Below are 23,726 nucleotides of genomic sequence, written 5' to 3'. Positions count from 1 at the left end.
GCCACACAACCGCCAGACTTTGACCCTGGAGGCAAAAAACGCGTGCTCCGGGCATGCGCAGGCTGGTCTTCCCACCCTCCCCTTCACACACCACCCCCGCGCGCGCTCCAGCGCTGCAAAGAAACGGGCAGAAGTTGCCAATCCGCAAAGGAGAAAATGCCAGCCCCGCGACTGCACAGCTGTAAAAACAAGAGCGAGCGAAACATTAGCCCGGTGAGAAAACAACAGCTGTGTCCTTTCAACACACACACACACACACACACTGAGCACACACTGAAGCAAGAAGGGCTCTGCCCTCCGCCGCGGCGACTGGCAGCCCTGGCACCCTCCTCCTCGCCGGGCTCACCTCTTCCTTCTCTGGGTTTTGAACACCTGGATCCTGAAATGGGGGCAAGGGTGAAAAAAATGTGGCGCTTTGGAGGAGTTTGATCAGTGTGCCATTGGGTCGGAAGCGGCTGGAGTCGTGCCAGTGTCCAGAAGTGGGGTGGGTCCCAAAGAACAGACCCACGGGAGGAGGGCACTGTGGTTTGTAGGGGGTGGGGGTGGGAGGCAGAGGCTCCACTGGCATTTGAGAACCAGACTGCATCGCCCATCATCCTTGACTGCAGCTGAAATGGAGGGAGACCCTGATGCAGGAAGCCATCCATCCCTTCTGGGCAGCCGAAGAGCTCAGCCCGAGCCCCCCACCCTCCCAGCACGTTCCTGCCTGCCCAGAAAAGACCCCCAATGGGTGGGGGCTTTTTTGTGTGTGTATTTGTTTTTTCTGCAAGAGATCTTGGGATGGACGAGGGGACAATTTAGCTGCATGCCACGGGGCAGGAGGGTCCCCTCGCCCGGCAGAGGTTTGAGCCTGTCCCCAGAGTCGGACCGAGGGGCAGGGGAAGGGGGCAAATCTTCCCAAGGCGGCCAGGCAGCAAAGGGGTTTCGTGCCAGTTCCTCCTCCCGGGGGGCGGGTAAGGGGGGAGGCGTCGCAGGATGGGAGGCAGCCTTACACAACTTCCTTCCCGGGAAGGTAACAATGCCAAACTGCTCCAGGAAGGAAATTTCAGAAGGGCCGAGACGCTCAGTCTGGAAGACGCGAAATGGCTTCGGGGGGATTTGGGGGGCGGCCTTGGGGGCGAGCTGCCCTCTCCGTTTTGATCTTGGGATCCGGACCCTGCAGTGGGGCAATGAGGGGAGGGGGAAGACACGCAAAGGAGACCCCCGCCCCCAGGTGGGTTCGGCCTCTCTGCCTGGCAGGGTTTAGGTGGTTTTGGTGGGGTTCAGACGGTCGTTCAACCCCACCCGTGTATTCTGAGGCTATGTTTGCCACAGGAGCTCCAGCAGGGCTCGCCACCCTGGGCCACGTTAAGCCTGTCGGACTTCGATTCCCACAATTCTCCAGATTTTAGGATATCGTTCTCTACAGATAAAAAGCCGGCTGGGGGAACTGTGGGAGTTGAAGTCCGCCAAGCTTAACGTGGCCAAGGGTGGAGAGCCCTGGAATAGTGTTAAGTTATGCGATCTGGGCGTTTTTGTGGCTCGCTCTGAATATAAACTTTTGCAAAACAGGATGAAAAAAAAAAATCGAGCGCTCCTCCGTTTGACTGAACCGTTTTATTGAGCCCAAGCATCCCCGTTCGGTATATGCGCACGATCCCACGGCTGGATCGGGGCTGAGACGCGTCGCATTCCGGGCTGGGCAAACAAACGCGACCGGCCGCTCCTTCCCCCATTAGCTGTTGGGAGTTGTCCCGGGGGGGGGGGCTTGGCCAGAGGGGGGGGGTCAGGTAAATAATGGGCGCGGCGCGGCTACGTCCAGCGCACCTGGGCAGCAGCAGCAATCGCCTACTGTTAACTCCTCCCCCCCGCCGGAGAAGTCCCGCCCCGCCCCCTCGGATTGGCCGACCAGAACCAGGTGTATCCAGCTGCCCGGCTGCCATTGGGCGGCGCCTGTGCCGCTCACGTATTTGCTCCGCGGCGTCTTCGCAAAGGAGGCGTGCGGCGGTCGCCCCGCAGGCTTGACCCGGGGCGCCGAGGCGGACGCGGAGGAAGGAAGGAGCCGTTGGGCGGAGACGACGGCCATGGTGAGCCGGGGAAGGCGAGGGAGGTCGGGGGACCCGGGGCATGGGACCTTCCCCCCCCCCACTCTCCACTACGCTGTGGGACTTCCCCCCGCCCCAAGCGGCTAGTCCTCAGCGAGAGCGTGGCCCAAGAAGGCGAGCTCGCGGCGGGAAGGCTCAGCCGCGGAGCAGGACCCGACCCGGGGCTTCCTCCACTCCCTCAGGGCACGGCTGCGGGGCCCCCACGCGCTGCTCGGAGGACGGCCGGCTCCCGCCTTCCTTCGCCCCACACAGGGCGTCCTCCCGAGGCCGCCGAGTGCGTGGAGCCAGGGCGGAGCCGCCCATGCTCGGCGTCCCTCCGGCCAGCGGGCTCTCTCGGGTGCTGGCCGGGCTTCTGGCCTCGCTCGGCGTGGGCGGCCGCCGACCTGAGGAGACTTCCCCGCTCACGGCCCCCCCGAGGCTTCCCTGCCTGGCCGGCCCAGCTAGCGCGCTTCCAACTCGGGCTGGAAACGGCGCCGGCCGCTCGATTCAGTCCCGGGCGGGGCGAGGCTGCCTTCCTCAGCGGGACGGGGACGGGACGCGGCGAGCGAGTCTTCGCCGGGAAGCCTCTTCTTGGGCTCCCCCCCGGCCGAGTTCTGCCCCGTGCGAAGCCGCCGGTGGCTCCGAGGAGCCGCTCCCCGCCCCGAGCTGGCCGAGGAGGTCTTCCGGGCGCTGCTTCTCTTCTCTCCCGGGCGCGAGACCTCAGCCTTCCTCCGCGGTCTTCTCCGAGGCTGGATGCCGTCGGGACTTCCCTCCTCTTGGTTCTTCGCTTCAGCTCTGGCCGGGCTCCCTCAGCCGCCTCCCTTTTTATAGGCGAATTTTCCCTCCAAAAAACTCCCGCTGGCCCCTGATTGGAGGCCCCCCATCGCCCCCCCTCATTGGCCCTTCATCCTCGCGCAAGGGCCAATAGGCCGAAGGTTGAATCGGGGTGAAAGAGGGTTGAGCGCCCCCCACCAGCCGCCTCCTGTCTGTCTTTCAGGGTCATCTGAGGGGACAGAGACGAAGGTGCCCCCCAAATCCCTCTGGAGGGTCCCCAACAGCCCCAGCTGGCTTTGTGGGGGCAGAGAGAGGGTGGGGAGGCCGAGGGCAAAGTTTGAGGCTCCTGCTAGTTGGGGTAGCCCCTCCAGAGCCGCCTCTGCCCCACTGGCCGCACCTGACCCACCCACCCCCGCTAGGACAGTGGTCGCCAACTGGTGGGCCGGGTGGTCCGCGAGAAAATTTGGGTGGTCCGCAGAGAAATGTCCCGTCCCCCCCAAAGCAATGAATCCAGGCTGCGGAGGAACACAAGGTTTGCGTCGCTTGCATTGCGAGCAACACGGGGTAGTAACGGGCGGGGGGAAGGGGTGGAGGGGGGGAACTTGCCCCACTCGCCCCACGCACCTCGCCTGGCCCCCGAGCTGCTTCTTTGCGCTTCTTTCTTCTTCTGCTTTTGGCTGCACGCAAGGAAAGCAGCCAAAGTCTTTCTTTCTCTCCCCCAAACTCCGCCAGAAATGAGTCTTTGGGACCCTGCAAGGCCTCCTGCTCCAAGCGGCTGCACCGCCGGCAAAGACTCCTTTCTGGCGGAGTTCGGGGGGAGAGAGAAAGAAAGACTTCTGCTGCTCCGGGATGACCAAAGGGCCAGTCTTGTGACTCCGGCAGCTCTGGAATATGTGGGGGCCAACTTTCCCACCAAAGGTCAGTCAGCAAGCCGCTGTCAGTCAAAATTCACATTATAGTGGCCCATGAGATTTAAAATGCGGAGTTTGGCGGTCCCTGAGGTCCAAAAGGCTGGAGAGCCTGGGCTAGGAACAGGGCTGTTCCTCTTTGCAGGAGACCGGGGTGTTCTCTCCCCCTGGTCTCCCTTCCTCCGGGAGTGGGGGTGGGGGGTGGGCTTTTGAATAGATGAGTGATGTGGAAAAAGCTAGAACCCCTCCTCTTCACTGCTGACGCAGCCAGCCGGTTGACGTCTCCTCCTCCCCTGGTGCCAGGAAAGGTTTGTGGGGGGCGGGATGGGGGCCGGGAAGGCAGTAAACAGCAGCCGTTCAGCAGCTGCTTCTCAGTCTCCCTTCTGCGAGGAGGAGGAGGAGGAGGAGGAAGCCCAGGGTAGCTTGGCGCCTTCCGACTGCTTTGCAACGCCCGGTCAGAACTGTGGAGAACTTGGCGGGTAAGGTGGCCTAGTTTCCTCGCGGGAAGAAAGATTTAGAAACAGGGCGGGTAAAGCGGTGTTTATGCCTCTTTATGGGCCTTGAGCGAGGGTGGATCTGGCCTTTCTTTGGCTGCTTCGGGGCAGGAAGGGATTTCATCCTCTCCTCTGTAGCCGTCGTGACAGTCCGGCCATCTTCTCCCACGGCTGCCGTCAGCCCTTCTGTCTGCCTGCCCGCCGAAGGACAGCGTCTGCCTAGCGCTTCTTCTCGCCCGCGTTGCGTTCAGGGCTTGTGGGGGGTGGGGTACGCAATGGGTGTGCTCTGCCCCCGCTTTTTTTCAACTGGACCGCTGGCCGGCCCCGGGGCAAGCGTCCTGCTGGGGCCGAGTGGCTTGTGCTGGCTTTTTTCCCAGGGCTTTGCCAGGCTGCCAAGAGCGTTTCCTCTCCGCACGGAACAGACGCTTTGCCGCCTGCTCAATGCCCGGAAGGGGAGCCGGTCCAGATGGAAGAGAGCCCGGCTGGTGGCTGCAGTGGGAAACGGGGCGGCCTGTTCTCTTCCAGGCCCAGTGAGAAATTCGAACAGGAAGTGATTTTTCAGGACCAGAAACGCCTCTTGAGTTTGGCTGCCCAGTTTTCCCTCGTGTGTCGCTGCACTCCATATTTCGGGCTGCTAAAGAGGCTGCATGCGCTTCCTGGGCACGACACAGCAAATGGCCCTTTAAGCAGGACCCTTACAAGGCTGTCCTCCTGACCTAGGGGGATCCGAGTCCATTGAGGGGCCTCTAGCTTTGGTCAGGTAGGAAGCGGAGTGATCTTCTGGTCCAGTTGCTATTTCCCCAGGCGGAGGAGGGTGAGCCGGGAGGATAAAGAGAGGTGACCTGCTGAACAGATCCCCTGCTGGTGTCCCAAAAAGTGCTTTTTCAAAGAGGCAACTGGTTTCTCTTTGAAGACGTTTCACTTCTCATCCAGGAAGCTTCTTCAGCTCTGACTGGAGGGTGGGGAAGGGAAGGATTTACACTCTTTGCAGACAGGCCATCGTTTGCCTCCTTTCAGACGGTCCTTGAGGCCCCTTGGAGGTTTTATCTGCGTTCTCAGGGGTCACCCGAGCGGTGCAAATAGTTCCTGTAGCCTGCAGGTTTGTTCTGGAAATTGGTTCCTATCTCCCCCTATCCCAAAGTGCCTTAGCAAAAGGTCTATGGAGATTTTCGGCCACGCAGGTTGTGGTGGTTCCAAAGGTGTTTTTTTTTTACTTCCTGGTTTTATTTTTCTTTTGAAAACATTTCGCTTCTCGTCCAAGAAGCTTCTTCGGCTCTGACCTGATAGAGCAGAATGAAAAACCTCCCTGTTGGCGTCTCCTCTGGGCTGGGAATCCCTCCTCTGGCTCAATCTCTGGGGTCTGAATGAGGCGGGGCGGGGTGGGGGATGCGATAGAGAGGGAAATGTGGCGATTTGCAGACCATGCTGGAGTCATGGGAAAAATCAGGCGGCCGAGGCTTCTGGATAGTGGAGTCCTAACCCTTTGGAGAGGGTTGGACTAGATGACCTACAAGGTCCCTTCCGACTCTGATCACCTGCAAGGGCTTGGCTTTTAGGCTCCCCAAGAACGGAGCCTCCCCCACACCCCGTTGCCAAGCTCGGCCCCAGAAGGCTTTGAAAGAGAGAAGCGAATGGTTTGTTCTCATCGGATAAACGTTGGGCTGTGTTTTTATAAGCATCAAACCGGCTTTTATTCCATATCAGCAGGGAATCTTGATTATACCGGAAAATGGAAGTGGAAAGGGCATGTACTGAAGAAGCAACGCTAGTCCTAGGATGTGTGTGTGTGTGTGTGTGTGTGTGTGTGTGTGTGTGGTCGGCCCAGGGTTTTTTTTGGGGGGGAGGGGTGCTCCGTGGGAGGAAGGGTGGTGGTGGCAGAACTCCGGGGGAGGAAGCTGCAGGTTTGCTGTGCCAAAGAGCCTCAGAATTGGGCAAGGCTGTTTTTGCCAGCGGTTGGTTTTGTGCTTCTTTTGAACTGCACTGGAAGAAGGGTGGAGGGTGGGCACAGGTGGGCCGAGTTGAAGTGCTTCGCTTCTTGCAATGCCGTGATTTGGGGGTCGCGGTTGCCCATTTGCACGAGACGGAAGGCCTACCGAGGGCTGCTTCCTCTAGTCTGCCCTGGGCCCCAGGGCTTCTTCGTGGTCGGGGGAGAACCTGTTATTGTGGGGGGTGGGGAGAAGGGCAGCCACCCCATATTCCTTGCTCACAGCCAGGGGTGAGAAGCTGCCCTCCCCTTGGTGCAGAGGCGGGAAGGTTGTTGTGTTTAATTTGGAAGAAGCCTCTGAGCCAGTTTGAGGGGCTGCCCCAGAGAGGAGGAAGCGGTGTATGTGTCAAGCTATTTTCCAAAGCCCCCCCGAAAGCCAGACAAAGAATAACAAGGGATAGAAACTGACCGAGGAGAGAGATTTAACCTGGAAAGAAGAAGAAAACTTTCTGACGGGGAAAGCAACCAACCCGCGGAACAGAAGTTGCCTTCGGAAGTTGTGGGAGCTTCATCCCTGGAGGCTTTCAAGAAAGAAATTAAGACTGCCATCTATCAGAAATAGTGTAAGGGCTTCCTGCTTGGGCAGGGGGGGTTGGACTAGATGACCTACAAGGTCCCTCCCAACTCTGTTTAATCTGTTAAGGTGGTGAGAAAACCTGGCCCGGATAGTCAGCCGAGCTGAGTAGGTTTTGGCTCACAGACCAGCCTCTTCTCCCTTCCCCCTCCTTCTTTGTGACCAAAGGGCCTCTCTCTTGTTTGCTCCTCCGGCCAAGCTCGGCCCGGCCCTTCGTGTGGGACGGACGCTCCACCAGGCTGTCCTATGACTCTCTCTCCCTTTATAGGCTCCCGTGGTCGGATGGGGAGGGCGGTGCGGGTTACATAAATTCCGGCATGTGCGCCTGGTCTTCGGCCAAAGGAAGACACTTTTGGAGCGGGGGAAACATCCCAGGTTCGGCAGCCGTTGTGGTGAGCCTCCCTGGGACGGGCTGGGGTTACTCTGTGCCTCCAGAAGGGGCTTGGCTGTAAGGAAGGAGAATGGGGGGCTGGGGGTGGGGGGCATGGATTTTCCCGGTGGTTCATTTGCAATTTATTCCAGGGGGATTTATTGGTGTCTGTGTGGTCTATTTGGCGCAGGGCCTCCTGCTTGGGCGGGGGGTTGGACTAGATGACCTACCAGGTCCCTTCCAACTCTTATTCTGTACTAGCTCGATACCCGTGCTTGGTTACGAAACTCTGTGGTCGGGCTTAGTTTTGGGGGAGGAAAATAAGGTGGGGAAAAAAATTCTGCCTCTGCCTACCAGCATCCATCGGTATTCACCCGGCTAGTGTCTTTGTCAGTGTGCGAGAGAGATGAGGGCTGTTTGGAAACTGAAACAGCATTTGATGTGTGAGCAAGAAGGAGACAGCAAGGAGCCTGGGCGTGGCTTAGCTCAACTGTTCTGTACTCAAGCTGCTTGGTGCTGTGAAATTAAAGCTGAAAGTGAAACTCCTCTGCTTGTGTTTTGTATTTGGAACAGATTCCTTTTCAGGTGGGGAGGGGGAGTAGAATTCCTGAGCATCAGAGTGTGATAGTAGTAGTAGTAGTAGTAGTAATAATAATAATAATTAATAATAATAATAATAATAGTATGGGAAATACTAATGCAGCGATGGTCATTTCGAAATATCTTTTCTTAGCGAGCACGTAGAAGCCCAAGAGGAACAAATGGGCCCAATTTCAAGTTTGTAGGCTTGACGGTTCTGGAGATTTTGTGATGATGCGTGAGGGGTACTTCGCTTTTATATGTATAAGATAGATTCTCTCGGTTGTAAAGAAAGAGGATTGGGGAGGGGTACAGATTTCCCCTGGTGGTCTATTTGCAATTTCTTCCAAAGGAATTTATTTGCATCTCTCTCTCTCTCTCTGTGTCTCTCTCTCTCTTTGTGTGGTGTAATTGGAACAGGGCCTCCTGCTTGGGCAGGGGGTTGGACTAGATGACCTACAAGGTCCCTTCCAACTCTGTTGTTCTCTGTGTGTGTTGTGGTGGGAAGGCCGGCTGCTCCGTGTCAGGGGGGGCCCTTCCTTGACGTTGTTTGGGCTGCAGTCAGGTACGCCAGCTGCCTTTCTAGCCAGGACAACATTCCTTGTTTGTTTACCCTGTAAGAAGATCCGCCAGCTGCTGGGGCAACGAGTGTGTGTGTCTGACCGAATAAGGTCAGGGGGCAAGGAGGAATCTGCTCCTCCTCCTCCTCCTCTTCCTCCTCCTCTCCTCCTCCTCCTTCGGCACAAAGCGCACACACACACACACACACCCCTTGAATGAAGGGAGCCTGGCTTGGCCTGGCCAACCCTGGGAAGTCTTTGGCCAGGGATGCAGCCAGGAGGCCAGCATCTCTCTTGGCCAAGATATTTCCCCCACACGCGCACACACACTTTTCGCTCTCGGCGGCGTCGCTTCTTCTCTGGGACGGGACCGATTTCCTCCTTCCGCCTTGATTCTGTCGGGGCGAATTTGACGCTTGGCTGACCGAGCTTGGTGGATTTTTTTTTTTTTTTTGGTTTTCCCCTCCCGCTGCAGCCGAGCAGGTGGGGTGGGTGGGTCCAAGAGAAGGCTCGGCCCTTGCCTCTTGCAAGAAGCGCTGCCGAAAAGCGGTAAGGATTTGCGAAGGCTTCTCGGTAAACAAGTTGTGTTTTTTTGTGGGCTCTTCCCGGGAGGTTTTGCAACCCAGCAAAAGCCAAGCAGGACCCCCGCTGATGCCGGGAAGCTCGGGCAGGATGGGGCAGGGGTGTGAGGAGGCTGAGGAGAGACCCCCCGAGGGCATGCAGCTGGTCTTACTCTCACGGGAAGGAAACCTCAGCCTGCAGGACTATCTCTAGCCAGCCTTTCCCTGGGAGAATTTTTCAGCCTGCGATTTCCCCCCAAGCTGGTTTATGCGTCGCCCTGAAACGGCTGGGATTTGGTTCACGAGCAGATCGAGTTCTGCCTTTGTGGGGGGAGGAAAAAACGGCCTGGTTTTGCTTCCTTCCAGGGTCCTGGGTCAGCAGCCTCTCTGGGGCCCTGAAAGGTACACTGCCCCCAAGCATGGAGGCTTCACCAAACCTTCTGTCTGGTCTGTTTTAGAAAACCCATGGGAGCGTCAGCAATTGCTATCGATGTTGCAGCCTCTCTTGGGTTGGCAACCCCCCCACCCCCAAAGACCATGTGCCTGGGGAGTGGCCAGGCTGGCCCTTGGGGCCGGGCTGGGCGTTCAAGGAGGCAAACAAACTAGGCAACGGACCAGCCCAGGCGCCACTAGCGCTGGAACAGGAAGCCAAGCGGGACAGATAAGCCCGCCAGATGCTCCGTCAAATTCTGAATCTCACCGGAGCTGGAAAGACGCAGCGGGGCAGTGCCAGCTCAAGGCAGCCCTAGAGGATTGTGGCGTTGGGGGGGAGGCAGAAGGGGTCATGGCAGATTCTCCCCCCCCACCCCCGTCCTCCCGGTTCTGCCGAAGCCTTGGGCAACCACGTGCCTGCCGGGTTGGCGCCGAGAGGACAACGGGCATCCCTGGTGGGCGGGCAGGCAGGGAAGGAGGGGCAGGAGCTGTGGGGCTGGCCTTCCCAGGAAGCGCCTCTCCAGGAGTGGAATGCGGCTGCTGCACACACACAGAGAAAACACACACACACACCACCCGGTATCCGCCTGCCTGGATGGGCTTCCTGTTTTGAAGCTCTGTCGCTTGCCTGCCTTTGCCCCAAGAGGAGGAGGAAGGAGAGAGGTCTGAACTGCGTGTCTGTGTGTGTGTGGGGGGGGGGAAGCTGCCAGCGTGGCTGAAGCTAGGAAGGAATTGCACACTGGGATCCACACACACACACACACACACACACACGCACGCACACCCCACTGCCACCTTTATGGGAGGGCTGGCTGCTTTGTGGTCTGAGCAGCCACCTCCAGGTGCGTGGGGCCAGGCCAGGCCCAGGAGCAGGTGTAAGGCCACAGGTGTGCTGAGGGCCTCTTTTCTGCCTCTTTCAGATGTCCACCTACAAGCGGGCCACTCTGGACGAAGAGGAGCTGGTGGATTCCCTGGAGGGAGAGATCTGCTCCAATGGGATCCAGGTAAGAACAGGGAGGGTAGCCCCCCCCCCCGCTTCACCTCCACCTCCTTAAAGACCCCTAAAATCCCCTCTCCCCAGCGTGGCTTAATCCACTCTGGGGAGGACCGGCTCGACTCCGCCCCTGGTTCCCCTGGCTCATCTGCCCCGTCTCCTGCCACATCTCAGGAGCCAAGAGGCAGGGTGGGATTCCCCTTAGTGCAGGGGGGGAAGGTCCCCAAACTTGGCAACTTTTGAGGCTTGTGGACTTCCACTCCGCCAGTCTCAAAAGGTGCCAGGTTTGGAGATCCAAACTGCCCTGGCAGAGGCAGGAGGTGAGAAAGGCTGCCTGCTTTCTCTTGGGCTCCCTTTGATGCCCAGGAGGGGGGTGGGCACACTGGTCTGTCGAGACCCTGAGGCGAAGAAGGGCAGGGGACGAGCCCCCCCGCCACCCGCCGCCGCTTCCTTTAAAGCGAACCCGGCGATGCCAACCTCCACCGAGGCTGCAGGTGGAGCGTTTCGGGGGTGCTGCCAGGGCATGACTGTGGGTAGGGGGGTCTCCCTTTGAGCTCCGCTGTCTTCGGTCTTGCTGGCCTTTGGAATTCTTACTCCCCACACCTCCCTCCAATCTTTGCCTGCCCAGACCAGCCTCCGCTTGGCCCCGGGCTGACCCTTGCCTCTGGGGGGTGGAGGAACAGGTAGAGAAACGGTCGGCTATGGAGGCGGCCTTGTCTGCCCAGGCTGTTGTTTCTCGCTCCTTGCTTTTCCACCCTGTCAAAACACGGCACCGCCGGCTCTTTTTTTGGAGGGGGGAGTCGGAATTCCTGTGGGAATTCCTGTGGGAATAGGGGCTCCATCTGGGCTGCCGCAGAGTCCTTGTTTGCCTCTGCTCTGGGGGCACGGGTGTGTGCGTGTGTGTGTGCGTGTGCGTGTGTGTCTTTGACCCCTCCCAGCTCCCTGGCCCTCTCCCTTCCCGGCTGAGAAACCAGAGGGAAGCCGGTCAACTCCTTCTCGGAGGGGCTCTGGGCCGAGGCAGAGCAGGAGGGGAGGCAGCCTCTCCACCCACCTTCCTGCCTTTCCCCCCCCCACTCCCTGCCCCGTCCTCTGGCTCCTCTGCCATGCAGGAGGAGGAGGAGGGGGAGGACAGAGGAGGGGGAGGACGGAGGCCACCGCTGCTCCTGGGGGAGTGCTGGAGTGGGATGGGGGAGGGCTTTTTTTTATGCAAATGCCCATTTCTCTCTCTTTATCAATTGGAAGGGCCACCCGCCTTGTGACTGCAGAGGCTCCGGGCGGCTCGGACGGTGGAAAGCCTCTGCATCCAAGCCCAATATATCTGCGGCCTTGGGCAGCCTTGGCCATCGCCCTCCTAGCACTCCTCGATGTCCGAAGCAGGGACATCGGCCTTCCCAGCAGAAGGCTTGAAGATCTTCCCTCGTGTTGCCTTCCTTGGCAGACTCTGCTCTGGGCTGCTGGCTCTCCACTCCGCCCTCCCTGGAAGGGAAGCGGCCCTTGGCACCCAGCGGAGTGCATGGCTTGCTTCGGAGGGGCCTGGCGATGCTCTTGACGTTTGAACCCCTTGCTTTGGTTCTTGGTTAACAAGAGTTGGAAGGGATCTTGTAGGTCACCTAGTCCCGACCCCCTGCCCGAGCAGGAGGCCCTACATCCTTTCTGATGGATGGCAGCCCCTCTTGCAACCCTTCGGTCTCTTTTGAGGCCTGGGCAAGGGAAGGGAAGCTGCAGCTGGCAAAGAGACAGGAAGTGTTGTGGTTCGCCGGCAGCCTGTGCAAACGGCCGTGGAACCGGAAAGCCCGGGAGTTTGGGGAGGACTTGGACGAGGGTCCTTCATCCAATGCAGGAATGGGGCCAGCACCGTCTGGGAGTGGGGTGTTGACTCCGGAGGCTCCAGAGTCTGACAGCAGCGAGGCAGAGGAACCAGGGGAGCCTGTTCCCAGCGCACGTGTGCACAGAGCTGCTAGAAGGCCAAGAGCAAAGGGGCGACTCGGGAGTAAGGCTTGGAGGTGATTGCCCCTCCCCTAAGGTATAAAAGACAGGCAAAGGGAGAGAAACCTTTGCAGGAAGCAAAGCCGTTCGCTCTGTTCGGATTCAACCTTGAAGCTCTGTGTGGACTTTGTACTTCGGTTGGTTTTTTTAAGAGTTCATTTGGCACTTTAGTTGTTGGCAGCCATTCAAAGGAGAGAAAGGTAGGTGCTTATCTCGAGGGACTGTTTGGGACTCATTAAAAGCTGGGAATGCACATAATTCCCAGCATTGAAGAAGAATTGTTTGGACCAAATGTGTGCTTAATTACGGTCTCGGGAAGCCTTGGTCAGAACAGGGAGGGTTGCCGCTTCTCTGCGTCGGAGGGCCTGAGTCTCCTTCTTTCCTTCTCTCCCAGGTGAACTTCCGTGGGCCAGGGGCCAGAAAGGGCTGCTGGGCGCAGCGGCCAAGCCCGGAGAAGCGCCTCCTGATCCTGACCCTTATCCTGTCCTTGGGTCTGTTGGCCTGTCTGTCTGTCCTGCTCTTCCAGTACCAGACGCGTGAGTCTGCTGGACGCCACCCGGACTGTACCCTTCGGGGTGGGGTTCCCCTCCCCCCGCCAGCTTCAGCCTGCGGTGACAGCAGCCTCCTCTTCCTCCCCCTCAGAGCCCTGCCTGACTCAGACCTGCATCTCGGTGACCAGCTCCATCCTGAGCTCGCTGGATCAAGGCGTGGACCCCTGCGAGGACTTCTTTCGCTACGCGTGCGGCGGCTGGATCAAGAGCAACCCAATCCCGGACGGCCACTCCCGCTGGGGGATCTTCAACAAGCTTTGGGAACACAACCAGGCCGCCCTCAAGAGCCTCCTGGGTGGGTTGGAGAAAGGTGGGGAGGGGGCTCGCAGCCCTGCGGAGGGGCTTGCAAAGGGGCCCGGATGCAAAGGAGGGGAGCCCCCCCCCAGCCTTGGGCTAAAAGGGGAGGGATGCATTAGAGAAGGACAGAGACCCCTGAAGAACTCTGTGTGTGTGTGTGTGTGTTGTGTATCTCTCTTTCTGTTGGTGGGTTTCTCCCTCCTCTGCCCACTCCCGCTTCACTTCTTCTCGCACTTTCCCAGAAATTGTCCCATTCGCACCCCAACCCCTCTGCAAAGATGCATCCATCTTTGTGCGAGCGTTCCCTGATTAAATATTCCTCTCGGGGCTGTGAAGAGGGGGGCGCAGTCTGGAGGGGAGGGGGGTTTCCATAGCGACAGACCCTCACCTTCCTTTATCTGACCCAAACCCGGCGGCTACCCTTTCCGTCCGCCTGGGCTTCTGAAGAGCTCTCTCCTTTTCCCCAGACCAAATGTTTCTCTTTGGATGTTTGCTACTCCCAGGGAAATGCTTGGTTTCCCCACAGCCCTCCAGCAAAGCCTGCACAGCCAAGGCTGGGGCTCTTTGTGGGGGGGTCTCTTCCGTGCCCCATAAGGAGGGGACGAAACGCACCCACCCACCTGAGGGAGGCCTCCCTGGGAAGGAGTGATTACAGTGGCACCAGTTGCCTCCAGAAGTTGTGAATGCTCCAACACTGGGAGTTTTTTAAGAAGAGATTCGACAACCCTTTGTCTGAAGTGGTGTAGGGTTTCCTGCCTAAGCAGGGGGTTGGACTAGAAGACCTCCAAGGACCCTTCCAACTCTGATTCCTGTCTAATTCTCCCCAACCGTGCTCCAAACAGATCTCAGGTGTTGGAGCGTGGGGTGACCAGAGGGGTCAAGTAGGACCCCCTTTTGGTCCGGTACGGGAAGGGCCATGGGGTGCAGGAGGCTGGAGTCTCACTGGCACAGAGAAGAGGAAGGGGGTCAAGCTATTTTCCAAAGCCCACGAAGGCCAGCCAAGGAATAATAATGGATGGAAACGGATCCAGGAGAGATTCAACCTGGAAATAAAGAGGAATTTTCTGACAGGGAGAACCATCAATCCATGGAACAGAAGTTGCCTTTGGAAGTTGTGGGAGTTTCATCCCTGGAGGCTTTCGAGAAAGAAATTAGACTGCAAATCTGTCAGGAACGATGCAGGGTCTCCTGCTTGGGCGCAGGGGGTTGGACTAGATGACCTAGAAGGTCCCTTCTAACTTCATCTGTAATCTGGTCTCTCTCCTCTCTGCAGAAAACACCACGGCCCCCTCGTCGCTGAGCGAGGCCGAACGCAAAGTGCAGCGTTATTACCAGTCCTGCATGAACGAGAGCCGGATAGAGGAGCTGCAGGCCAAACCGCTGGTGGATCAGATCCAGAAGGTAGCTGGGCAGGTGGTCCCTTTGGGAGCCAAGGCCTCGCTTGGCAGGAGCATCCAGACTCTTTCTCCGCCTCCCGCAAAGCGCTCCGGAGCCAACCCTTCGTGGGAGGGAACAGAGGCTCCGGGGCTCCACGCTCAGCACCCAGGTGCCTTGGACTGCAGCTCCCAGAACTCCCAGCCAGCGGTGGCTGGTGTGGTTCAGAGCGATGGGAAGTGCGGTCAGAATCAAACGGGGCATCTCGCCGAGCGAGAAACCCCCCCCCCCAACTTTGCAACGGAGGCTTTTTTCCAAAGATTTTCAGTCGGGGTGACGAGAAAGCTAGCCCAGGTGGGACTTGGGCCCCTTTGGCCCTCCTGGTCTTGAACCCAAGGGGGTCTTCTTCTCTTCCCCTTCCCCCCCCTCTAGCTCGGAGGCTGGAATCTCAGCGCCCCTCTGGAGAGGGCAGCTTCAACAAGCTTCTGCTGGCTGTGGTGGCCCACTATCACCTGAGCCCCTTCTTCTCCGTCTCTGTCAGCGTCGACTCCAAGAATTCCAGCAGCAACATCATTCAGGTAGGGGACCCTTCCCCCTCCCCCCCGAATTGCCTGCACCCCCCCCCGTTTTCCTCCGCCCAGGGTCACCCCTCTCTCGTTGCTGCTTCTCCTCCAGATTGACCAGTTGGGACTGGGCATGCCCTCCAGAGAGTACTACCTCAACCAAACCCAGAACGAGAAAGTGAGTTGTGTTCCTGCAGCCGAGCCCTCTGAGCTGGGGCAAGTCACTGCCTCCTTCCTCCTGGGCTCGGCCCGGTGTCGCCTGGGGGGGTCGTGGCCTTGCTTCGCGAGCCCTCTAGAGCCTCAAAGAAACCCGCCTGGCGTCCTTGGGGTGGCCGCACGATCGCGGGGCCTTTCCCGGTTCAGCTGATGAGGCCGCACATCCCTTTCCTTGACCCTGCAGTTCCTGGCGGCTTACCTGAACTTCATGGTTCAGCTTGGCATGTTGGTCACCGGGGAGGAGGAGGCCACAATCCGGCCACAGATGCAGGAGATCTTGGACTTCGAGACCACCTTGGCCAACATCACCACCCCCCAGGAGAAGCTCCGAGATGAGGAAGTGATCTACCACAAAATGACGGCCGGGGAGCTCAAGGTGAGGCAGGCTGTGGCTGGGGTGGGCTAGGTGGGGAGGGAAGAAGGTTGGGGGCTCTGCATCTGATGGGCCTCCTTGGGGAGGGGTGAAGGATGGAGGCATCCCCCAGCATTGTCCCTTTGTGGTGGAAAAATGTGCCAAGCAGCCCTTCAGGTGAAGATGGCGGTGGCCAGTCCAGCAGCCGAATCAGAGGTGGTGTGGGAGTCAGGTCAGCATCAGGGCAACCTGACAGAGAGAGGGAGAGGGAGAGAGAGAGGAGGACCCTGGGCCGTCCGTCAGCCCTCAGAGGGAGAGTCAACAGCCCCAGGTCTGGAGGTAGCTGATGAGGAAGAGGAGGAACAGCCGGGTCCAGTGCCTGACTGCAGATGCGCAGAAGGCAGAGGAGAGGAGAGCAGTGGAAATCTATGGGCCGGTCCTTGGGACGGAAGAGCCACTGCTGCTAGAAGCCCCACCCTAGCATCCCCGAGGCTGGCTCTGGTCTCGGTGGACCCAGTCTGATCAGCTGGCATCGCCAGGTTCTCTGGCATCTGTGTGTCCCCAAGCGGTGACTGGGTGGGAGGCAGGAAGGTGCACCTCTGACCCTCCATTCCTCCTTTTCTGCCCCCGGAAGGAGGTGGCTCCAGCCATCGAGTGGCTGCCCTTACTCAAGGAATTCTTCGACCCGGTCGAGATCAACGAATCAGAGCCAGTAGTGGTCTACGCCAAGGAGTATCTCCATCGTGTCTCCCTGCTCATCCAGAGCACGGACGAGAGGTGAGGGAGGGGCAGAAACTTGGGTGGTGGGGCCACTGAACCAGAGGACCTCGGGTGGCCCCGGCCGGGTGCAGAAGACAGCCTTGCCCTTCCCCTCTCCTCCCTGCCTTCCTCATCCCTTCCCTTTGGCCAGGGTGTTGCGTAACTACATGATTTGGCACCTGGTGAGGAAAGGAGCGATTTTCTTGGACCAGCGGTTTCGAGATGCGGAGCAGAAGTTCGTGGAAGTCATCTACGGATCGAAGAAGGTGGGTGCCGGGCTCGGCTGCACAGAGGGGTGGGCGGGGGATTGGGGAGGGAGTCCTGTTGGAGAGGAAGGAAAAGCTCTCTCCTGCCTCCCCCCTCCCCCACTTCTTGGGGACGGGCTGCCCTGGAGTGTCCTCTGCTGCCAGCCGCCAGCCCTGCAGCGCCCCCCCCCGGCTCTTCGGAAGGCTTTTCCCACCTCGGCTGGGGCCTGCAGCCACTGGCATCCTTTGGGCGCTGGCCGGCCATGCTCCTCCCCTTCCTCCCAACGCCTGGACCGCGGGAAGGACATGGCCCCCGAGCCAAGTGACAGAGCCACCTTTCAAGGGGGGCAGCCAGAGCTGGTGGCAGTGACTCCCTTCCCGTTGGCAGGCCTGCGTGCCGCGTTGGAAGCACTGCATCGTTGACACGGATAACAGCCTGGGTTTCGTCTTGGGCGCCATGTTTGTGAGGACCAACTTTGCCGAAGACAGCCGGGCCGTCGTAAGCATCTCGCCTTCTCCCCCAACGTGGCTTGAGCCATGGGAGCTTCCCCCTCTTTTGCGGGGCTCTTGGAAAGTGGGGGGGGGGCTCTCTGGGTTCCCACCTCTTGGGTCCCTTCTGTCAGGGTGGCGCAGTGGTTAGATGCAGCACTGCAGTCTACCTCTGCTGACTGTCATCGGCCTGCAATTTGGCAGTTTGAATCTCACCAGGCTCAAAGCTGACTCAGCCTTCTGTCCTTCCGAGGTCGGTAAAATGAGGACCCAGGTGGTTGGGGGCCAAAGGCTGACTCTGTCAACTGCTTACCAAGGACTGTAAAGCACTGTGAAGTGGTATATCACTTCTAAGGGCTATTGCTTCCTCCCTCCCTCCTGGTGGTTAGAATGTGGTATTGTAGGCTAACTCTGCCCACTGCCATCAGTTCGATGCTGACCAGTTCAAGATCAAAGTCAGCCTTCCCTCCTTCCGAGGTCGGTAAAATGTTGGGGGCAAGAGGCTGACTCTGCAAAACCGCTTAGAGAGGGCTATAAACCACGGGGAAGCGGTGTATAAAATCAGTGTGGGTACCCCACACTGCCAGAGAAGAGCCGGCTAGCCTCACTCCCCCTACAGGCGGAGGAGATGATCGTGGAGATTAAAATGGCGCTGGAGGAAAGCCTGGCCAGCCTTGGGTGGATGGATGAGGAGACCCGGCGGTCAGCCAGAGAGAAGGCTGACGCCATCTACGACATGATTGGCTACCCAAAGTTCATCCTGGACCCCAAAGAGCTGGACAAAGTCTTCCACGACGTGAGTGTCACGCCTGCCACGTGGGGAGGAGGGAGGGAGGGGGAGTGGGCCCACTCTGGCCCCACGGAGTCCCTCTTGGGTGGGGCGCCTGGACCTGATGAGGCTCTCCCTCTTGGCAGTACGACCCCGTGCCTGACCTGTACTATGAGAACGTCATGCAGTTCTCCAACTTCTCCGCCCGGGTGGCGGCTGACCAACTTCGCAAGCCTCCGAACCGCGACCAGTGAGTAGGCATCGCCCGAGAACCGTCCTCTTGGGCCGGATCGATCAATCGGAACGGAGCTGGAAGGGACCTTTGGAGGTGTTTTATTGGAGGACTGCTATCTTGTCACCCGTTAATCCTTCTTTTCTTTCGACTAGCGATACCCAATTCCCACAACCGTTTGTCGTACATTTTAGTCTCCTGGCCTTTAATCCTCTCAATGGCTCTTCTTTGCACTTTTTTTTCCATAGTGCAGAGATCCGGGAATTGGGGGAAGGGAAGGTTTAAGGGGAGAGCTGAACCGTGCGGGCTGGCCCCCTTGGTCCTGTTGAGTTCTCTTGGTTTTTCACCTTCCCCAGGTGGAGTATGACCCCGCCGACGGTGAATGCTTATTACTCCCCCACCAAGAACGAGGTCATCTTCCCCGCGGGAATTCTGCAGTCTCCGTTCTACACGCGGAACCACCCCAAGTACGGAGGCCCTCCTGTCTCTTTTGGCATCGGGGTGGGTGGGTGGGTGGGTGGGAAGATGGCGGTCCCGGAACAGGAAGGCGGAGGCGGTGCCCCTTTCCCTCTAGGAACCGCACCAGCTGCCCCGTTTGACGCCCAAAGGCCTCGGGGAGTGTGTGTGTGTGTGTGTGTGTGTGTGTGTGTGTGTGTGTGAAGATGTCAACTGCCCCGCTCAGTCATCTAGCAAAGAAAGACTCCTGGCCATTTGATTTTGCCAAGAGTGTATATTTTACTGAAGCTTAAGAGTGGTGCGGTGGCCTAGGGGTGGAGCTCTCGCCTCACCATCAGGAGGCCGTGAGTTCGATCCTACGGAGAGGCAGATATTTCCTTCTCTGGACTCAATGAGAATATATCTGCTGAATAAAACTCCACCCTGGCAACAAGAAGGGCATCTGGCCAGTAAACACTCCGCTAGCTTCCATTCAGTTTCCCAGACTCTGCCCCGCCAAGGGATTGTGAGGTTGTTAAATGATTGATGATGATGATACTTTACTGAAGCTTATAGAAATAGCGTAAGCTGAATCAGATACCTGTCGGTAAGCTCCTGAAGGTGACACTGTACAATGGAGCCCGCCTGTCTTGTGGCTTCTTTTACAGGGCTGTCAATTTTGGGGGGATTGGTGTCATGGTGGGCCACGAGCTGACGCACGCCTTTGATGATCAAGGTGAGCTCATGAGGCTCCGTGGGTGGGAAGCGGGCCACCGGTTTCCCTCCCGACGGGTAAGGACGGCCCGGGTCGCGAATTCTTCCCAGGCCATTCGGAAGGCCTGGTTGTCCTCTCTTGGCGAACCAGACCAGCTCTGGTTTTTGTTGGTGTTTCTCCTCCCCGGGCCTGGCAGGACGCGAGTATGACAAAGACGGCAACCTCCGTCCCTGGTGGAAAAACTCCTCAGTGGAGGCCTTCAAGGAGCACACCCAGTGCCTGATGGAGCAGTACGGCAACTACTCCGTCAACGGAGAAGCTGTGAATGGCAAGCACACCCTGGGGGAGAACATTGCGGACAACGGGGGGCTGAAGGCCGCCTACCGGGTGAGTTGAGGGGTGTCAGCCCTGGTGGAGAGTCCCAGCCTGGCTCCACGGATCCCGGCTCACTCTGCCCTTTCCTCACCCGCAGGCCTATCGGAACTGGGTGAAGAAGAATGGGGAGGAGGCATCGCTGCCGGCCCTTGGCCTGACCAACGACCAGCTTTTCTTCGTTTCCTTTGCCCAGGTGGGAGGTCTCGGCCCTCCTCTCTACCCCCCCCAAACCCTGCCACAACTCCCTCTAAGGTCTCTCTCTCTCTCAGCCCCCCCACCCCACCCCTCAGTCTGCCCCGCTGAGCCAGAAGTGGACTTCAGCTGGTTCTGACCAGTTCTGGAGAAATCGGTAGCGGGAAATTTTGAGTAGTTGGGAGAATCAGTCAATACCGCCTCTGGCTGGCCCCGCCAACCCCCATCTCTTCTCCACCTCCCATTGAGTCCCAGCTGATCGGCTGGGTCTCCTAGGGTTGCCCTGCCCAGGAGAACGGAGCTGGAAAGCAGGTTAGTGGGATGGGGAGAGAACGGGGATTTTGCAGTATCCTCCCCCTGCCATGCCCACCAAGCCACGCCCACAGAACCGTTAGTAAAAAATTTGAACACCACCTCTGATTGGCCCTGCCTACCCAAGTCCCAGCTGATTGGCTGGGCCTTCTTTGGTGGCCCTACCTAGGAGAACGGAGCTGGAAAGCAGGTTAGCGGGGTGGGGAGGGAACGGGGATTTTGCAGTATATCCTTCCCCGGCCACGCCCACCCAGCCAAACCACGCCCACCAAACGGCTAGTAAGCTGAGCCCCATCCATTACCCCTCACTTCTCCCAGGTCTGGTGTTCCGTCCGCACGCCGGAGAGCTCCCACGAAGGACTTGTCACTGACCCTCACAGCCCTTCCCGCTTCCGGGTCATCGGGACGGTCTCCAACTCCAGGGCCTTCGCCAAGCACTTCCAGTGCAGGCCCGGTTCGCCTATGAACCCCCTGCAGAAATGTGAAGTTTGGTGAGTTTTCTCCCCGCAGGAGGAAGACCAAAAAAAAAAAAAAAAACTACTCCCAAACAGGGTGCCCACACAGGACCGCTTAGTATGCCACTTCCTCCGTGTTAAAGGACAAACGGGAGGCTGCCCCTTTCGGGGCTCCCTGGAGAAACAAAAACCTCCCCGCGCTCTTCGCTTGCAAAGGGACTCCAGACAGACCCCCTTTGCGTGGCGCCCACTCACCACACAGAAACCTTTCCACCGCCTCTCCCGTGGACGGAGGCGAAGCTTCGTCGGTGCACTGATGCTTCCTTTCCTGAGCCAACTTTCCAATCGCTTGCCACTTTTCCAAAAGGGGAGAAGCGCTCCCCGTTTTTTGCGTTAACGGATACCGGGGGACGCACACAATCTTCTTCTTTTTTATAAAAATAAAGACATTGTTTTTACAACCTTGCGGAACACTGGAGAAAAAAAACGATTTGGAGAGGTTGGGGGCGGGGAAAGGTATGGAATGTTTAAAATGTTAGGATTATCTTGGTCTCGACTCTCTCTCTCTCTCTCTCTCTCTCTCTTTTCCAAATGAACAGATAGGGAAAAGCCTTTTTTTTTTTTTTTGGTCGATGCGTATTCCTCCACCCTTGATGGGGTAAATAGGGCCGGGGTCTCTCTGAGTTGGTGAGACGCCCTTCTGGCTTCAGGGCCCGGGATCTGCCCAGGGTCCCTCGCCAGGCATTTGGTGTCGGGCGTGAGGTTGTGTCCTCAGAAGCTGACCTGTTCTCTCCGTTGAGCATTTCTGTTTCGAATTAAAGAGAAGGGATGAGAGTTAATGAGGGGCCACACTGAGGCTGCCCCTCCCCATCCAAAAGCGGGGTCCCTCAGCCCCAGGGTTGCCTGGGCTGAGTTAGGAGGGGGGCTCTGGGCTCCTTGGGCACAGGAAGAGGTTGTCAAAAAGCAGGCACCGGGCGAAGCCTCTCCTTCTGGGCTCCTTGGCAGAAGAGGGGGAGTGGGGTTACCCTGAGAAGTTTTGTTTAATCTCCTGATGTCAAGGAGGGGTGGGTGTGAAGTCGTAACAGGAGCTCTCTGCCCCGTTTTAATGCCGGCGAAGCTTTCCTGCCACCAGGTCTCCTTGGCCAAAGCTTTGACCGCTTCTATGCAGAACCTGGCAATTAAAGACTCCTCAAACTACTTACGGGGTGATTCGTTCAGCGCCCCTGAAGTTGTTTCACCAGGGATCCGGAGATCTCTTCCGGTCAGCCTTTCCCCAAGAGCTGGGCCCCCCGTGTAGCTCCGTCGTGACGTCCAATCAAGTGAGGAGAACGTTGGTTCTGGATGGTTCTTGCCTTCCCTCCCCAGGGGGAGGGTTGTTGCTGTCAGGTTTTGTTTTTTGCGGCTGGAGTGGGAAAGCCGACGATTTTAGGGTCCCTCCGGTGGGAATATGTGGGGTTTTTCCACCGTTGTTCCTCCTGCACGAAGCCAAAATGATATCCAGATGTGCAATCCGCTTTCGGTAACCGGATCCCCGGGAAGGCTGCCAATGGATTCCAGATGTGCCCTTGTGGTTTGAAGGGATGGAATTGGTGGTGTGGGGGGGTGTTTTGCCAAGACGGCTCTTCTGCCCCGTGGCCCTAGGAAAGGAATGTCCCCCCTCCCCTTTCGCCTCTCCATAAATTCTCTTGAGGTGCAGCGAATTGATCCTTCTGAGATAGAGGAGAAAAAAAAAATGGATCTGCAAGGAATCTGCACTGCCCCCCCCAACTCTGAATGGATCTTCTGCTCGGCCAATTCGTTCTTTTTTAAACTCTTCCTGCCTTTAGAAAGGACTGTTAGTTTGGAAATAAACGCCTTTTTACCACGGTTTGAAACGATTGGGGTCCCTGCTTTGTGTGTGTGTGTGCGTGTGTGTGTGTGTGCGTGTGTTTTTCTTAATTTAAAACTTCTTCAAATGCTTCTCCTGGTTTCTTGTTCAGTCCAACAAAGACAGGCCCAAGGCCCCATTCAAAGACAAGTTGTTTAATTCACTGGACGCTGGTCAGAACAGAAAATGTCCCTTTGATGCAGCCTGCGCCTGTCAACTCGTAAAACATTCCTATGCCTGTTTTAGTAGTTACCATTAAAAAAAAAGGAGGGAGGAAGGAAGGAAGGAAAAGCCGTGCAGCAGTTTGGAAGCGGAAGCACATTCCAACTCTTCTCTTTAAAAGATTGTAGCTAAAATACTGGAGCTTTTGCTTTTGCCTGGGAATATGTTTAATTGGGGAACGTGAATGATGAACGTGCTCAATTGGAGAATCTGGTTTGTGACACACCCAGGAGGGAGGAGGGAAAACAAGGTCACAGGGGACTGTAAATGACGTAGGTCAGAGTTGGCTTCATACAGGGCAGGGCCAGGATGTCGCCTCTAATGAATCCTTTGAAAGTTTTTTGAAGTTTGGCTCGAGAATCAGGATTCAATTAGGGCGATGGCTGGAATCCTGACACTACTACGAAAACACTTCCCCTTCCTCCTGTAAAGGATGGCATCTGCCTGTTTTCCAGAGAGCCAAATCCTTGCAAGAAAAGACCGAGACGAGGCCAACTGGGCAATGCCCAGCAGGAGCCTGTGAATCGATTACCTGCGTGGCTGGGGATTATGGGAGTGGAAGTCCAATCCCTGTGGAGGATTGAAAAGGCAGGCCCGGGGGTATAAGGTGACAGAAAACTACCCAGAGTTTGTTTTTCCTTAAAAATATATCATCATCATTTAACGACCCCATAATCTCTTTCGGGGTGGAGTCTGGGCAATTGAATGGCGCTGAGTGTTTACTGCCTGGATGCTTTTCCTGTCGCCAGTGTGGAAATATATTCAGCAGACACATTCTCACTGTGCCCGGAGAATGAAATATCAGCCTCTACCTAGAATTGAACTCACAGCCTCCTGATTGTGAAGTGAGAGATCCACCTCTAGGCTATCATACTACTCCTTCCTGTGTGTGTGTGTGTGTTTATGTGTGTATGGTATTCATCTTTGTTCCCACATCATTATAGTTGTGCTTTTAAAGTTGTAGCAACGTTTTGGCAGAATCTCATCTGCCATCATCAGGCTTCTGTATTGTGTTCAACAGAAGCCTG

The 23,726-nt window shown here is 57.6% G+C and overlaps 1 protein-coding gene across 1 annotated transcript; it reads left to right on the top strand.

Annotated features, from left to right (window-relative positions):
• Window positions 1–7,079: 7,079 nt before the first annotated feature.
• On the top strand, window positions 7,080–21,080 carry ECE1 (endothelin converting enzyme 1). The gene is given in 19 exon segments (XM_026715783.2): window positions 7,080–7,189; window positions 10,219–10,302; window positions 12,673–12,814; window positions 12,921–13,124; window positions 14,400–14,527; window positions 14,933–14,957; window positions 14,960–15,078; window positions 15,176–15,241; window positions 15,464–15,655; window positions 16,266–16,408; window positions 16,542–16,656; window positions 17,024–17,134; window positions 17,744–17,920; window positions 18,040–18,143; window positions 18,482–18,592; window positions 19,229–19,296; window positions 19,472–19,662; window positions 19,748–19,843; window positions 20,473–21,080. Coding segments are annotated over 19 exon segments (2,328 nt in total). The 5' UTR covers window positions 7,080–7,114; the 3' UTR covers window positions 20,650–21,080.
• Window positions 21,081–23,726: the final 2,646 nt, after the last annotated feature.

The sequence above is a fragment of the Pseudonaja textilis genome, chromosome 18 (genome assembly GCF_049901715.1).
Source record: "Pseudonaja textilis isolate UNSWEBS1 chromosome 18, rPseTex1.2, whole genome shotgun sequence".
Classification (NCBI taxonomy): domain Eukaryota; kingdom Metazoa; phylum Chordata; class Lepidosauria; order Squamata; family Elapidae; genus Pseudonaja; species Pseudonaja textilis.
The sequence above is the reverse complement of the archived record's forward strand: the minus strand, read 5'-3'. Positions and strand labels throughout refer to the sequence as shown.